Below are 16,426 nucleotides of genomic sequence, written 5' to 3'. Positions count from 1 at the left end.
CTACGTAGTTATCAAAAAGAAGAAAGGGAGTGATCTCTTTTACAGCAGGTGGGCTAATGGATGATACTTCAAAACTATAGGCTTACCTAAGGGAAAATAGTCATTTGGCTATCCGCAGCCATACGCATGATTTTTAGAATGCGGATCCTTTATTAGGCATGCAATAAAATTTTCAGGAGTGGAGAAATACCTGATTAACGTTTATTGAACATTTAATTCATTCTTTGCTTGTCATAAAGCTAGAGTGGGGGTGGGGGGGGGGGGAGTTAACATACCCTTCTTAGCAATGCTTTCTAAACATAAACTTTCCAAGAAAAGGAATGATGAATGAAGGGAAAGTTCATGGAAAGATATCTGATTATAAAAATAAAACACTACCATTCCATCATGAATAAGTTATTTATTATTCAACTTAGCATATGCCAATACTGTGCTTGTATCACAAATTTGTGGAACATTTCATCTTGCAAACATGTTCTACTGTCAAGCTCCCAAAAAGAAAAACTCCAAATAAGCAGAAGTATCACAACACTCTAAAAGTAGCTGCATCCACAGAAAAGTCGGTAAATAGCACACTGAATATTTTCCATTATATGATAGGCTGAATCCTACCCGTCATTCAATTGGTTCTTACTCACGATCTGTTGGACGACAGATGCATAGATGACATTGCCATTAACAACCTTTTGGCTTCTTCATCAAATAAAACAAGTAGATGTCATTTTGCTGCAGATTTGTACAGATTAGATCACAGAAGACATCAAAATGCGCTGAGAGCATGCTCCTCAAAATGCTCCTCAAAATGGACTAAGAGCATGAGCCACTCTTTTGTTCTAACTACATTTTGACATCATCTATGATCTTTTACTGAACAGACGCATTGCAACATGGATTCTATCCGTTACCCTGAAGACAATGAGGAATTAAACCTTAAACAGTACATGACTTAATTAAGCGAGGCAACAAAAGAAAGATGAGCAGAACTCTGTTTTTGTGTAGGTTATACCACTTACATCTGACTTTGATGGAAATATTGTGAGAACATGTTTCAGTTCCCATAAATGGTGATCACAAAGATGCTCCTAAAACATCTACAGTTTGGATGAGCACTACTTTCAAGAATCTATAATCAGGGCTCAACACTAACTTTTCAACTAACTTAGCCAAGTGGCTAGTGACATCTTAGATGTTTTTAGATGTTACGACAATTACAGTCTGTTTACTAGCCAAACTGGCTAGTGCAAATTGAAAACCACTAGCCAAAACTGAATTTCTACTAGTCTGTGGCTAGTGGGTTACCGTTAGTGTCAAGCCCTGACAATACTTCAAATCCTCTTCACATGATATCACTGTACTGAAATTTCACTTTCAAGATTCTCCAAAATGTTTCGCAGAAATATACTAAATTTTTCTGAAGGAGACCTTTACTCAGAAGCGAGAATTTCCTTAATCCTTTAAATCCCAGATAGAATGAATGAGTAACTTCTCCTTGTTGATTTCAAGACATTATCCTGCACGCAGATTATCAGAAAAGCCAAGTTCATCATTCTAAGAGTGTTATCTTGACACAACACTGTATTCTCTTAACCTAAGTACAAGGAAATGTATGGCAATAGGTGAAGAAAATTACTAGACAAATTATGGGAGTTAAAAGGGTTAACAGTCAGGAATTAGCCTTGAGGCAAAGCCAGAGAAAAATAACAGACAAAAATCTTGGGTTAAAGTTATTGACTTTGACAGCATTGGGCGATTAAATCCAAATGATTCCAGTGTATAGCAAAAAAAAAAAAAAAAAGAAAAATTTACAAAGCTCTCAACTTTACAATTATACACAGGAGGTCACATAATGTCACTAACACCTATTGCTGTCAGTAAGATACAAGAATTTCTCTTGTATTAAGTTCTCTGAGTTTTAAGTTTAATACTAAATGCAAAAAAAACAGTAGCAGCATTAGGACAGAGAATCAAACTTCACTAAAAGAAAAAAGCTTGCTAAAAATGGAAATGTATAAAATAAGACTCTGATGCCTTCACTGCATAATTTATTTGCTGCTGCCACATCAATAAAAAACAAGTTATCAAGCAGACACACATACAAGTTAGTCCTTTGACAGATAACTCTTCAAGACATCTTCAACCATTTTCTAATCTACTCTTTTGCATCCTCACCCTCAATATCTTCCACTTTTGTATCATCTTTCTCCACTAAGAATTAAACAAGAGACAACAGAGTAAATAAGTAAATAAAAGTTAGGTCTTTTCTTGAGCCTAATGGACTACACCATCACTATTTGCAGCAAGAAGCCACAAGAAGTTTTACTACTCCACCAAATGAGATGCTTATTTAATGGGAACCTAACTCCTATGAGTGACTGGCTTCCAGCTTCTTATTTCTACTTACAGTATCACCCTAGAATCACACATTAGGATCATGAAATTAAATAAACTCTTGATTGTTACACAAATTCTATGAAAATTGACGTTACTTTGCAAAAACAATTTTTTTTTGGTTTGGGATTTTCTCAAAGTAATTTTTGAGACTTTCAGAGCAAACAGGAAAAAAAAAGAACACCATTTTCAAAATTTCTTCCTCCCTTGATCATATATTTACATAAGGGTGGATATTTCAAGTCAAAGCAAAGAGGAAGAGTACATAATGTCCCTTGACCTCCCTGTTGGGTTTTTCAGTTACTTGAATAAAGTACAGATTTGTGGTTTTGAAATTTTCACCATTGGCTCATTTCCTTCTGCTGGAAAAATTTGGCCAATTAGAAACTACCTTCTGCAAAGTCTGGAAAATTTGAACCTTTCACAAAGCTCAAAATGTACTGTAAACACTGGATTGCTGCACCTAGCATCTACATGCTTCAAAAGTACAGTGTGCTTCAAGCCAGTCAAAGTAGTGGCTGGAATGTAGTCCACTTTTTTTTTATTCCACTTTTTTTTATTTCTATAGACTGGAAAAGGAAATAAATGACAAAATAAAATCATAACAGACTTACTATCTGTATCAGAAGTCCACAGAGTCAAATTGTCGCGTAGAAGCTGCATTATCAAAGTGCTGTCTTTGTAGGAATCTTCATTCAGGGTATCCAGGTCACTGATTGCATTGTCAAAGGCCTCCTTTGCGATTTCACAGGCTCTTGGTGGGTTGTCATTGATTTCATAATGAAACACAGAGAAATTTAAGAACAAACCCAACCGTATTGGGCTTGTTGCTGGAAGTTTCTCGGCGATTTTCACTGCAGAATCATAGGCTTCCAATGCCTTTTTTTTAGCTTCTTCTTTCTTATCCCCACTAGCTATTTCAGCTAGATATCTGAAATAGTCACCCTTCCTGTTAGATAAAGAACATTTATCATATCAGTTAGTTGGCGGAAGTAAAAACGTTGAAGTACGTGGCAGTATTGCAGTTTTCAGACAAACTGTGCATTGCAAAATAAAAGATAATTTCAGAACAAAGTTGACATGAAAGTTGAAATCCAAGGCATAGCAATAATTTATTTCATACATACGTAGATTTACACTGTTGGTACTTCACAGTGTAAATCCCAGTATGTATGAAAAAAAAAAAATCATACCATGGAAAGTGCTTGAACTTTTATTCACTTCTTGCAATTCATCAAAAAAATCACCTGCTCGCTCATTTATTACCTTTTTTATGCATCCAACTTGTGAATAATAAAAATCGTTCATGCACACTTTCCATGGAATAATCTCTATTACTTCTATACAAGAACCTTTTTTTCAGGCCAGAAGAGTGGAATATTTGAGAGAAGTTTCCACGCCACCCCCAAAGGCAGGAGGCTACCTGACTCCCACAGATGAATATTGTTACTGGTCATGATATTGATACGTGTGTCAGTGTCTGATCAAACTCAATGTTCCGATACCTGAAGGGTTATGTCAATTTGGAGTTTGGTGGGTAGAGCAAGTGCAGTGAAACTTTTATTTAAGTGCTCATCCACCGGGAGTGACAGTTGACTGTTTCAAGAAGATTCCACGGAACAGGAGAAATTGCCAGGTCACTAAGCTACTGTAATCATTCGATGAAAACAAGAATTCACCAATGAAAACAGCAGCAAAGCTGTAAGGAAAAATGTCTGCTCTACATATCAGAAGATACAATAGAAATCAGCCCCACTAGGTTTCTCTTTAAGCCATGTAAAACTCGAACACAATTAGAACTGGTTTTGTGAACTCGGTTTTCCTAAATGGACTTCAGGCAATTGTTACACTAATTTCTTGGATTGCTTGGGTCAGGTCTTTGTCTATGATCCGTGTAAAAGTCAAGGGTGATTTTTCGGGCTGATTTTTCTGTCATAAAGGGTCGACTTATACACGGATAAATATGGTATAAATATTACTAACATTGATTTTGAGAGAAGAACATGGATTAAATTTTACTTGAAAAGTTTTTCTCCATTTTATTTGACTGATTTTTCTCTAAGTAACCTTTCAATACAGGTGAAGACAATACAAAGCGTAAACTCAAAGAAACAGGCATGCTACAGTTAATTTCTTAGGATGGGTTGGTTGCAATGGGACACAAAGTAACTGATGTTTGCAATTCGTAAAATATAAAAAAAAACATTAACTTATATATAAAAAAAAACATTAACTTCAAAAGATTCCAACAAAAGGATCATTCAGTAGAGAAGAAAAAAAAACCTTTCCAAATTATCTGAAAGACTCAGACACAGGTGTGTTGTGGTCTATTTTCACTGATGTCAGAATGATTGAAAGCAAAACTTAACTGCATTGATGCCATACTAACTGTAGTCTCCTTCGCAGCTGTTGTTTGGTCTTGTCACACAATAAATTATGTTCTTCCCACCCGTTGCATGATGGGACCAAACAACAGCTGCAAAAGAGGATACAATTGCCTGCAAGGAGGCACTCATTTAATCAGCAATCAGGTCAAGAGCACTTTTCCCTCCATGGGAAAATAATTATGAGGCCTTCACCAAGACAAGCCTGCAAGAGCTCTAGCACTGATAATTAGTGCCAGATCCCAGCAACTTTCTCCCTGACTTGTCTTAAATCTTCTCACAGGCAAAGACACCAGTGATCTGCACCCTAACAGGGCTATCTGATTGGTGCGAGATACAAACCCCAAAGCAGCAATCTGATTTGATGCGAGCAACACACCAGTGGAAACACTAACAAAGAGGTGTTCTGATTGACAGTTTTCATGGGTTTGCCCTAAAATTTAAAAATCATCTAGACCATAATTTCCACTGATTACTCACTGGAAATTTGATAGTTTATCAGTAAACAACTATTGCTGTTGGTAAAAGGAAGGTGTGGCAAAGGATGATGAAGTTTCCAGTTGATCTGCACATTATTACAGAAGTGGTTAGAAGTGGGGTCAGTAGATAAAGGCTTTATGAGTTAGTCCTCTTGTCTGAGAACATAACACATTAACCCACCTAGGTCTCTAACCCTGACCTTCTGACTTGGTTTCCAACACAACCTCATCACCACAGCTTCTCCCTGGAAACTATGTAGACTATACTTAACAGATGACTTACATTTTATGGAAAAAAACCTTGGATTCATCGTTTTGGGAGTTAGGAATGAGGTCATCTTCCAGGAGACTAAGAATTTCTTTACAGATGTCTTGAAGCTCACTTTCAACTTTTTCCCTGTAGTTTCTGATAGACTCACACTTGCCATCATTTCCACCCTCCTTTCCTTTTTGCTCCAAGGAAGATATGATGCGCCATGCTGCTCTTCTTGCCCCAATCACATTTTTATATGCAACAGACAGTAGGTTGCGCTCTTCAACAGTCATTTCCATTCCACTTGAGTCCTTGGCAACTAACTTCATGAATTCAGCCATTTCTGAAAAAAGGAACACAGGTTTTTCATTAAGAAATGTAGTATCAGGAAAATCAGGGTCTGAAATTGCAACTAAGGGGTTGACTGCAATTTGAAATCTTGACTTCTTTCATCCAAATATGGAAACAAAAATTATTACACAAGAAATGGAAAATCCATAATCTTCAGTAAGCACTCGTATACCTCAGTATGCACATTCTCCATACTGTTTTCCATACAAATTGATGAAGAAAGACAGTAAGTTTTGAGCTCCGTAAAGAAATAGAGAATGATGTTTTTCATCTTGTCATGAGTGTAGGTCAAAGAAAAAATTCTGAGCTCCCATGAGGAATCAAACCTCAGACCTTCAGATTCCATGCTTTTGAGGTTTGATCCACACTCCGAAGGTCTGAGGTTCAGACCTTCAGATTCCATGCTTTTGAGGTTTGATCCACACTCCAAAGGTCTGAGGTTCAGACCTTCAGATTCCACGCTTTTAAGGTTTGATCCACACTCCAACGGTCTGAGGTTCAATTCCTCATGGGGAATTTTTCCTTTGTCCCATGCTCATGACAAGACAAAAAAAAAACATCTTTCTCTATTCTCCATACATTTCCTTAAGTGCTTACAAGGAAAATTTGTTTAACAATCTAGAGCTTATAAGTTGGTGATTATTTTCTTGATTCTTAAAAACTTTGTGATTCAGGGTGATATTGCATGTAGAAATTAGATGCCTTCACACTTAGAGGTCAAAGAGTTAAGCAGAGAAATGTCTTTGAAACTTCACTTTTTTGTAGTTCGCTTTGAGCTGACAATTTAGTAATCTCAGATTTCTTTTGCTACCAAATTGTTCTGACTAAGGCTGAAAACAAAACTTTTTAATTGCCCAGTGCCCTGGGATGGAGGGTTTACAATATCGCTATTTAGCAACAACAACAATATTCATCATTATTACATGACTCAGGAAGTCAGAGGGCCAATAACTAAAATCAACCAATCAAAATGCTCTATTGCCGGTCAATATTCTCTCTGTATTGGACTGGGCACTGTCCCGAATGTTCCCGAATGATACCGCACTTGTATCCCTTTGAACTTCAGTCATGTAATAAATCTCTTATTAACCAAGCTTGCTTGGGACCGTACTGGAAGAATATCGGCCCTCTGTCTTTTTTGTACGGACCTTGCTGCACTCGGTCCATACTGTCAAGACCTCGGGCCGATATTCTCCCAGTATGGCCCTCGCGCTTGGTTAATAAGATATATTTACTATAATATAGCCAGTGGTCAAAATGTTGTGGACTCACTCCACAACAAATATTGACCACTGCAATGACAAATATTGTGGTCAATAAGAGTACAGAGCACGCTAAACCACTTTCCAATTGTTTTTTTTACCACAACATAACTGCAAACTTTCTGAGTCATCCATGTTTGAGAGCTGATAAAGGCATTGCATGACAACAGTAAAATACTGCCAATTCCCTTACTGAATGGATGTAGATATATAAAGTATCTGCAACTATCTGTCTCATATCTGTTACAGTACTGCACAATGTCTGTAATGGTTTTATTCATATCTGCAGCATATCTGCAATTATGTTTGCAGATATTAAACAGATATGTAGGAACTTCTTTCAAGTATCTGCAAAGTATCTGGGGAAATTGACATATATTTAACATATATGTAGGTGATCAAACAGGGTGAGTTAGAAATCGAGGACCCATCTTTTGTCAACACATGCCAGTCATGATATTTGAATAGTCCATTTTACAGTTGTGTGCTTGGTTGCCAAGCCTTTGAATAGGAGTGAGGCGAGGGATGACCTTGTTATGATACAAACCTTGCTGCCTTTCAAATGTAAATCACTTTGTTATCATGCTAACTAGATACACTGGTCTCTATCACAACAAGGTCATCTTTAGCCTCACTCTGAATAAAAGGCTTGGCAACTAAGTACACAACTGTAAAATGGCCTATTTTCCCCTACTAGGAGACCATATTTGGCTAAATGCTGACCAAAAATTGAGTGTCCAAACTACTGCACTTTTAAAACTACTAAGATCTTTATGCAAAATAGCATATTGATTGAGTGACATGTAACTGTTTGCAAAAGGGGTCTTCTCAGCCATGGTGTCTTTAAAGTGCTACTGAAATGAAATTTTCGTATCTGAAATACTTGCTCTAACCTGTAGTTTTGAATATGCTGATCATCATGAGATAATTTGCTTTGGCCAAAAAGAAGCGAAAGAAATCTTTTTTAACCGTTCAAATCAAAAATTTTCCACAAAACCATGTCCGGGTCCTGGTACCGAGCGAAATGGATTGATGACGTCACTGGTCGTGTTCACTCCGATAGCGTGGTTTATTTCACTCACTGTTTGTTTGTATTCGTGGGCAAAGGAGATGGCAGATATTGAAGTTTTGTCAAGTGAATCTTCTTCTGAACGAAGTGAAGTCATCTCCAGTAGCGAAGACAAAGATGGTGGCATAAAATGGGGTTGACAGGCCTACACGACTCCCAAGCGTGTGTTTAGAGTAGCCTATTCAAAGTTTAGCCCTCATGAGTATGTCTTTGAGCGACCGCCCTCTTTTGTAAGATACGAGCGGCGGATTTTTGTATAGTTCGCTCAGTAGTGGTTGTGTTTCTATTAAATGCCAGTTTTTCATGAGAATTTGCTTTGTGTGGCACTGAGTACGTACATCAGGGATTGCGTCTTTTTCGAATCGTTCACCTTTGTAGATGTACAGCTATTTTTTTGACTGTCTCGATCGTTAAGTTGTCTTGATTGCTTTCAGCTTGCGTCACGCGCGCTGATTCGATCGTACTACAGTTCTTATTGTTCAGTGTTCCAGCCGTTTTGGTTCATTTTCTTTTCTTTATTTCGGTATTAAAACGACCGATTTCACGTTCATAGAAGCACATGATCGCCTTTACTGTTTCTTGCTCTGCGTTGTTAAGGATTTGCTTTATCTCATTTTTGAAATCCTCATCTGCTCTTATTTTGGCCCTTGCCCTATATTGTAGGGATTCTGGGCATGTTCTGCGAGGCATTTGGTACAGAGGAATTTGGGTTCTGTCCTGGTGTACCAGTTCACAAGGGAATTACCATTGTTCTTTCTTTGTTTAGGAGTCATTGGTTAGCTGTTGTGTATTGTTCTTTCTTTGTTTAGGAGTCATTGGTTAGCTGTTGTGTATTGTTCGGTCTTTTGTATCGGCTCTTGTGAACCGGTACACGAGGACAGAACCGGGATTTGTTCGTTATCCTCAGTCTTGCCGAGTAGATCATCTTCAATGGTGGTGTCATATGAGGCTTCCATGTTTTCTTCATTCTCTGAATGCCATTGCTTTAGCTCAGGGCGTTTAGTAGCCCATCTACCGTTATATATAACGCCTTTCGACATTTTCTGTAGATGGTCGAGCAAGACCATGGTTTCGATCCTAATCTTATGGATCTCGTCAGTTTCCGATTAACTAAATAGACTGGTAGAGATTCGTTCTCGGTATCAGTCGGGAATTTTGCTCCCTATCCGGGCGAACCTCTCGCAGATAGCCAAGATGCCGATGTGGCCGCCGATGAATAAGACGAGGATGGCATTTTTCCCAAAATCCTCTTTATCGGCCTCCCAACATGCAAGCCACACTCCATGCTTTTACCTTACTTTCACAGAAGTACACAACCAGTGACGTCACAGGGCTGTTTTGGCCGCGTGAAGATGGCCACCAATTTTGATCTCAGCCGGTCAACTTCGAATGGTTAAAAATGTACTTTCCGCTATGCGTTGGCCCAAAAAAAGTACACAGCGTTTGCAAATAACGTTCAAACTCTATTATATTGCAAAAAATCTCGGATATGAAAATTACGTTTCAGTAGCACTTTAAAAATCCTCTTTATTGTGGTATTTAACCTGTGTCCTTCAAGAAGAACAAATACTGATTACAAATGTAGGGTCCAGAAAAAAATTCACACAATCAATTTTCTATTTGTACATCAATTTACTTGCTTTGCAAATCTAACATGAAAACAGCTCAACCTATTAATAAACAAGAGGGTCGTTGTTTTCTTCAAAAGTGTTAAGCTTACTTGCATCAGCTGTCCCATTATTGTCAACTGAACTTAAATCTGGAATTATTTCATTACTGTTCGGTTCTTCTACGTTTTCATAAACGTGTGAAGGAAGTTCTTCATAATTTTGTACTTCAAGGGTATCCACAAGTGAGCCTGAATCATAAACTGTGTCCTGCAGTGTGAATTCTGATCATCCATTTTCAGCTGTTGAAGAATTCGAAACCAGCGATCCATTTGAACCATCGATATGATCTTCAAAACACCGTGGAGTTAATGGAGGGGTTGGTCTGAAATTATTACAGCTTGGAGCTTCGATTAAAGCATTCCTCACAAGAAAACACAAGCTTTGGTGACAAAGGATTTGCAATGCAACGAAAAGGTGTTGAAACGCTTGCATTTCCTTGAATCGATCCGTTTGTCCGCCATCTTGCTTTACACTGTAGACTCTCTGCCCGCCTCATCTAGCTTTTGCTATTTGCAGGTGGAGATGGCAAAATGATGTGCGTGATAGATGAGGGGGGAATAGGACCAAAAGTACAAAATGCGTTTGATTGGGTGTGCTGGTATTTTACAGCTTTTTCAGTAAACTTTGTTCTTTGGCAGCACTTTTGTTTTCCTTTTGTGGTGTGATATATTTCAGTTATTCAAACGCTTGCACTTGGCCTCATTTTAGCGTGCTGCAGACTTATAGTTTGGCTTACCGATAAAGATCAGCTCTGAAAAATGTCAAAAAGAAATTAACCAATTACCAAATTAAAGCATCGACACGTTTTCAAGAGGATAATGGTGACACCCATTTTTTTTTAGTGGTGAAACTGAAAACTTCTTTTGTTTATTTCATTCATAGTTGTGAATGACCTCATCAAAACTGTGAAATAATAGCCCTTATCACATTTATGCCCATTGTATGAGAGCTCAGCGGACTTTGAAGTTTTGAAACGAGGCTATCAGGTCACACAGGTAAAAGTTTCAAGTAGAATTGAAGCAAACGGCTACGTTTGGAGGCATTTTTATTCCTTTTCTTAAGGATACAGCGTGTTCTCGTCATGATTAGACATTGTATTGCATACGGGTGTAACAGTCTATTCAGTGGATCGGCAACTGACGAGATCCACAACATTAGGATCGAAACCGCAGTCTTGCCAAACACGTTAACTATCAAACTAGAGGCGAACAGAATGCACATAAAAAACCTCTCAAATAAAGAACTTACAAACAACCAGATTAATTTACTGGCAAAAGGGCTTAAACTCATTCCAACACCCGCTACAAAACAAAAACAAATCAGACAACAACTATTGTGTGACTTTGATCAGTTCGCAAGGAGAATGCGTCTGATTCACATATTCTGAGGGGAGGACAAAAAAACCCATCCCTGGCACGTCAAATCTACACGGATACCACCAATACAAAAATCAGTAGCCCTTGAAAGCTATTTAGAAGAAGTTAAAAGTGACCTTTCAGAAATAGAAATTACAAAGCCAAAAGATAATTTGCTTCTGGCTGAACGCAAGGCGCTGAGGGCCTTGAAACGTGACTCTGAGTTAAACCTCAAAAAGGCCGAAAAAGGAACAACAACCGTAGTCATGAACAAAAGCGACAAAATTTTTCCGTTCCTTTCCAGAACAACAGCCATTCTTTCAATCTTCCTTTCGTGATGCCAGGACAATTACCACTAAGAATTTTAACCTATTCCTCTGCAGAAAAAAACGCAGATTCTGGAGTTATATGGTCAGACATGGAGTGTTTCTGGTGTTTCTCGAGAAATGTTGACCCGATAGCCTTGTCCTGAAACTGTAATTCCGCGGACCCTTTGCATTGCAGACACAAATGCAATAAGGGCTATTGTTTATAGCAAGACTTACTTCAAACGGATAATCTTAGTTGCTTATACCTTGTTTCCCTATAGACTTTCACCTTGTGAAATTTACTGAGGATGGAATTAAGTGCCTGTTCGGTAGAGGTAAAGTTGAGATTGCCAGTGACGATGTTGAGGCAGGCTCCTTGTGTGACACATTCTGAGAGGATGCAAATAGCAAAGGGCTGGTTCCCAGCAATAATTCTCACTTTTGGTGGTAGGTAAACTGACTGACCTCTCATTCTTTCTTTTTTATCTCAATAATTTCAATTCCTTAAATGGTCTTTCGCCTCTATTTTATGTTTCAAAGGTAAAGAGTGTTTGACAAAACTAATATGAATTACTTTCTTCTTTGCTAGTAACGAAGCCATCCTGATATTTTTTTTAATAAAGTGACAGTCTTTTGCAGAATTGATTACTTCTTCCCTTGCTAACCAAGCTTACACTGTCACTTTGGACTGTGTCTTTCATCATTTTGATTGATTGATTCTAATTAGGGAAGGGGGCTATTCTAAGTGGTGATCTCAATCTCTGGCAATCTAGGTACAGCGTGCATGGTCAAACAAACTACTGTACTCTCCTTGGTTGAAATTTTTGTTAGGATTTAGATTATGAAACTCTATGTTACCAACATAATCCACTGTGTAGGGCTGTTTGTTGGTAATCCACAGTTTCAATCATTTGAGAACTAACTTGGAACATTTGTCTTTTCACTCCTTCCTAGGTTTTGTTCTGGATGAGAAAAATTATAGAAAGCAGGCTGCCACAGTTGTAAATAAAACCCTGCAAGATAAGTGCTGTGGAGCTTGTAGAGTATTAAAAAAAAAAAAAACAAAAACAGCTAGAACTTTATCACAATTTTATGATTAGTCCTGTCTTTTTAAATGATTTTTTAAGTTTTATATGTTCTTGTTGATTAGAAGAGAAATGAAAATTGCATACATGCTTAATAATTTATATCAATAAACTATGTCAAATAGATAACAATGCAATGTCTTCTTCACTTGTTCTTAATTAATGAACTACACCCTACGCCCCCCCTTGATAGTCTCCCCTATGGCCACAATAGGGATCTACAGATAGCTAACATATCTGTAGTAGCAGATATTTCCACAGATATGTATGTACTGTCGATTTTTAATATCTGTCACAGTTAGAAATTTTGGCCCAAATTCCCATATGTTACAAATATGTTACAGATAGGTCAGGCAGATATTTCAAAGATATAATGCAGACCTGAGGAACATATCTGCAGCCTATCTGTCCATTTGGTGAGGGTTGTGGTTAATATCAAAATTGCAAACCATCTTTGTTTCCCTTATCCTTCTTTGTTCATGTCCTTTCTTGCTTCTTAATTAACTAATATTTTGTTAACTAATATTTTGTATTCTCCTTAAAAAGATGGCGATAGTTTTATACACATAAAATATTTTGAACTTCTTTCACTTTGATCAGTAAATGATCAAGACATTCACATTGCACAAAATATTGATAATTCCTTTTTTCTGATGACTCCAATATCATAGTAGTCATCAGTAATTTTAGGATTTCAGGTCACCATAAGGTAACTTTGAAAAGAGAATTGAGCTTGGGAACCCTAAAATCTCAACATGAAAATTCTGGTTCCTTCTAACCTCTAACTATTCCACATCACCTATTTTATATTTCTTGCCCCATGCATCTAAGCAGCAAAACAAGGCTAACTGAACAATTCACCAGCCCTATGCTAGGCTCTAATCTCTTAACCCTTTAACTCCTACAAGTGATTAAAATGTAACTTCTCTCAATAATTTCCATACATCATCCAGCAAACTTGTTAGTGATTTACTAGGAAATGTGGAGCAGCTAGAGGGAGAATCAATCAGATATTTGGAGTAAAAATACTTAGTTAAAATTACTCAACCATCTTGCTCATTACAGCTATAAAATAACAATATGAAGATGAGGGATCGTTACATTTTCTATTACCACAGTCCCTGTAAATTCTCAGAAACAGGAAAGTATGTCAAATTAAGAATCACTTGAAGAAAAAATTACAGCTTCAGTTTAAGAGATACTCTTAAGTGTTGTCTGTTAAATTTTATGATAGCGCAGATTTTCACTGATGTTGACTGGTTGTGATTTAAATTTAAATATTGAATGATTTCTTGAACAGTAATTTTAATCAACATGTGACATTTACAGATGTCCCTTACAAGTCCGAAATACGACTGAGCGGCATCATAACGAAATTGAACAAGTTTGACACACTACTATGATGCAGTTTTCCGGCATTTCGCTAATCTCAAATTTCGTTGAGTCAATTTTGTACAAACGCTATAACAAGTCTAGTCCGCTTGTTCAAAACTACGCGAGATCCATGCAAAAATTAACACGTAATTAATTCCTTCCAACAAATTTACGGAAAAGACATCCTAAAAATCACAAAAGTAAGCTCAGTCAATGAAACTGTCCTTCGTAGCAACCAAGATCAATCGGTTTATCGAGATTAATTTCGTAAGATGTCGTAAGATAAGCCATGCGGATTTTTTCGCGATAGTGTTCTTACGCGTAATTTGTACTCTGAAATGGACAATGCAACTTTCAGCTTGCAAAATATTTACTTCGGACAACTCTTTACGAGCGCGAAGTGTTCAAAACTAATAATTATTTTAATCAACAATGCACCATATTGACGCTGCCCCCAGCGACAAATGTACAAGAACGCTACCGATCCATTCGAAATGGCGAATCGTCGCCAACATGACAATTCAAAAGCTTGTTTATAGCACAACACAGCTATATAACAAACCTCAGTGAGCATAATGAAAGTTAGAAGCACTGAAAAGGGCGAATTTAATCGAGAACAACCGTTTCAACGGATCTAAAATCCTGAAACATTTGTCAAAGGAACTATTTGTCTACCGTAAGCGACACTCGATGGCAAGCTCAGTGCAATTACCAGAGGATTCTAACAACGCAAAATGCCCATTGATGGCTTCAAAAACAACCTCTTTACCTTCATATCGCTCAGCTTGTTCGGCTAGTTTGGCCTTAAACACATTACTCTCTTTCTCTGCCATTTTATCGCTGTAAAAGAGCGAAGATTTTCACACAAGTGCGGATTGCCGGTATTCTTGCTCAACCAAGGGCGTAGACCGAACTAGAGACCAGGCCCTTCGTCTGCCTTCTTACTCTCCCACCTGCGTGACGTTCCGGAAATGAAAGAGTATAAGAAATCCTTCCTGTTCAGTTTTTCTGAGAAACGGCCACTTGTTACTTTTTAAAATTTAATAACATACAGCATTATTTCATTCTTCTTCATATCAAAATGTCATTGACATGTAATGATGTTGTATGAGCAATTAATATTTCATTGTTGAAAAGTTTGATCTACACCTGCTAAATCGCTATTTTTTTCTCTGCAATTATTTAGAAATCAAAGGGACTTGATATTATTTATCGCCCGAATAGAGGGGGTGGGGGTGGGGTGGACGATTTTATGATTTCGCATGGTTTTCAGAGGGAACGGAGTGCGGATCAATCGCCACCAAAGGAGTACTAAGGAGGGAATATAATAAACTGCCAATGTGAGGGGAACTAAGAATATTACAGAGGCTCAGGCAAACCCCCCCGCCCCCCCCCCCCACCCTGTGATAAATGTTCCTAACTCACTTAGCCAGACAATTCTTGTATTAATGCACCGGTTTGCCCAGTTAGTAATAGCTGGCGATAAGCACCCAAAGAAAATTTTTCTCCCAAATATTGTTCAAAGAAGAGAGCCTACCTCCAAACTTGTACCGTGCGCCCTCCATATTTGAACTCCTTGCAACGGATTTGTTTTTTCTAGATTTTGAGTATTCGTGGTACGCCCCCAATAGCCAGGACAAGGTAAGTTACTCATGAAAGGGTGTATAACTGTAGGAGAGTATTCGCCCGATAGGGATTCTTCTTTCAGGCTTCAGTTTGTAAAAATGCACGGATATTATACACGGGCATTATTCCACGATGACTGTTTTCCGAGAGCGAAACTCGGGGAAATCTGTGAGCTTCGAGGGACAGACTAATGTCCAAGGAAAATATAGGAGTATATTTCCGCGCCAAATTGAGGCTAAAATATTTTTCAACGCGCGGGAACGATGTTTACAAACAGCTAACCGTTTACGGCGTGGGATGTTCACTTTTCAGTGTTATCTGCCACGATTTTAAGAAAAAAAAAATTTCATTCTTCTGTAACAACCACACCGTGTTTCTCATCTTGAATTAAATGTTTGGACGTAATGTTGAAAATTTGGGAATATCTTTTATCTTTAAGAGTATGTTTAGCAAATGAACCCCTTCGGGCGGCTGGTATATATGTCGGCTGATAATGTCCGCGGCAGGAGATTGTCCGAAAAATAAATATTTGGCCGAGAAGCGAACTTCAAGGGCAAATATTAAATTTTGAGGACAATCTCTTAGCCGAGGACATTATCAGCCGACATACCAGCAAGCCAGGACGGGGTTTATTTATTTTATAACCCTTCCATTAATTTTCACATCGCGTAAACACGCGTAAACACAGTCAAAAAAGCCAGGGCATATGGTATTTCGTGGACTGGACTGGACTGGACTAGTAAAACGCGGACTAGTAAAGCGCGGACTACTAAAATGCTGACTAGTAAAACGCCGACTAGTAAAACACGGACTAGTAAAACG

The 16,426-nt window shown here is 37.9% G+C and overlaps 1 protein-coding gene across 1 annotated transcript; it reads right to left on the bottom strand.

Moving 5' to 3' along the window:
• Positions 1 to 380: 380 nt before the first annotated feature.
• LOC111332372 (14-3-3 protein epsilon) lies at positions 381 to 14,906 on the bottom strand. Its single transcript, XM_022937684.2, has 4 exons — positions 14,748 to 14,906; positions 5,535 to 5,847; positions 3,003 to 3,337; positions 381 to 2,205 (listed from the first exon to the last, which is right to left on the bottom strand). The coding sequence occupies exons 1-4, from the start codon at positions 14,809 to 14,811 to the stop codon at positions 2,150 to 2,152; spliced, it is 768 nt and encodes a 255-aa protein (XP_022793419.1). The 5' UTR covers positions 14,812 to 14,906; the 3' UTR covers positions 381 to 2,149.
• Positions 14,907 to 16,426: the final 1,520 nt, after the last annotated feature.

Source organism: Stylophora pistillata, chromosome 13, assembly GCF_964205215.1.
Source record: "Stylophora pistillata chromosome 13, jaStyPist1.2, whole genome shotgun sequence".
NCBI lineage: Eukaryota > Metazoa > Cnidaria > Anthozoa > Scleractinia > Pocilloporidae > Stylophora > Stylophora pistillata.
The sequence above is the reverse complement of the archived record's forward strand: the minus strand, read 5'-3'. Positions and strand labels throughout refer to the sequence as shown.

Bases quoted from the DNA above. Each gene is read 5' to 3' on its own strand.
- LOC111332372 (XM_022937684.2), bottom strand. From the start codon at position 14,811: ATGGCAGAGAAAGAGAGTAATGTGTTTAAGGCCAAACTAGCCGAACAA. The intron at 5,848-14,747 runs GTAAAGAGGTTG...TCCTTTTTTCAG, and splicing joins ACAAGCTGAGCGATATGAAG to AAATGGCTGAATTCATGAAG. The intron at 2,206-3,002 runs GTAAGTCTGTTA...TTTAATTCTTAG, and splicing joins GTGGACTTCTGATACAGATA to TGGAGAAAGATGATACAAAA.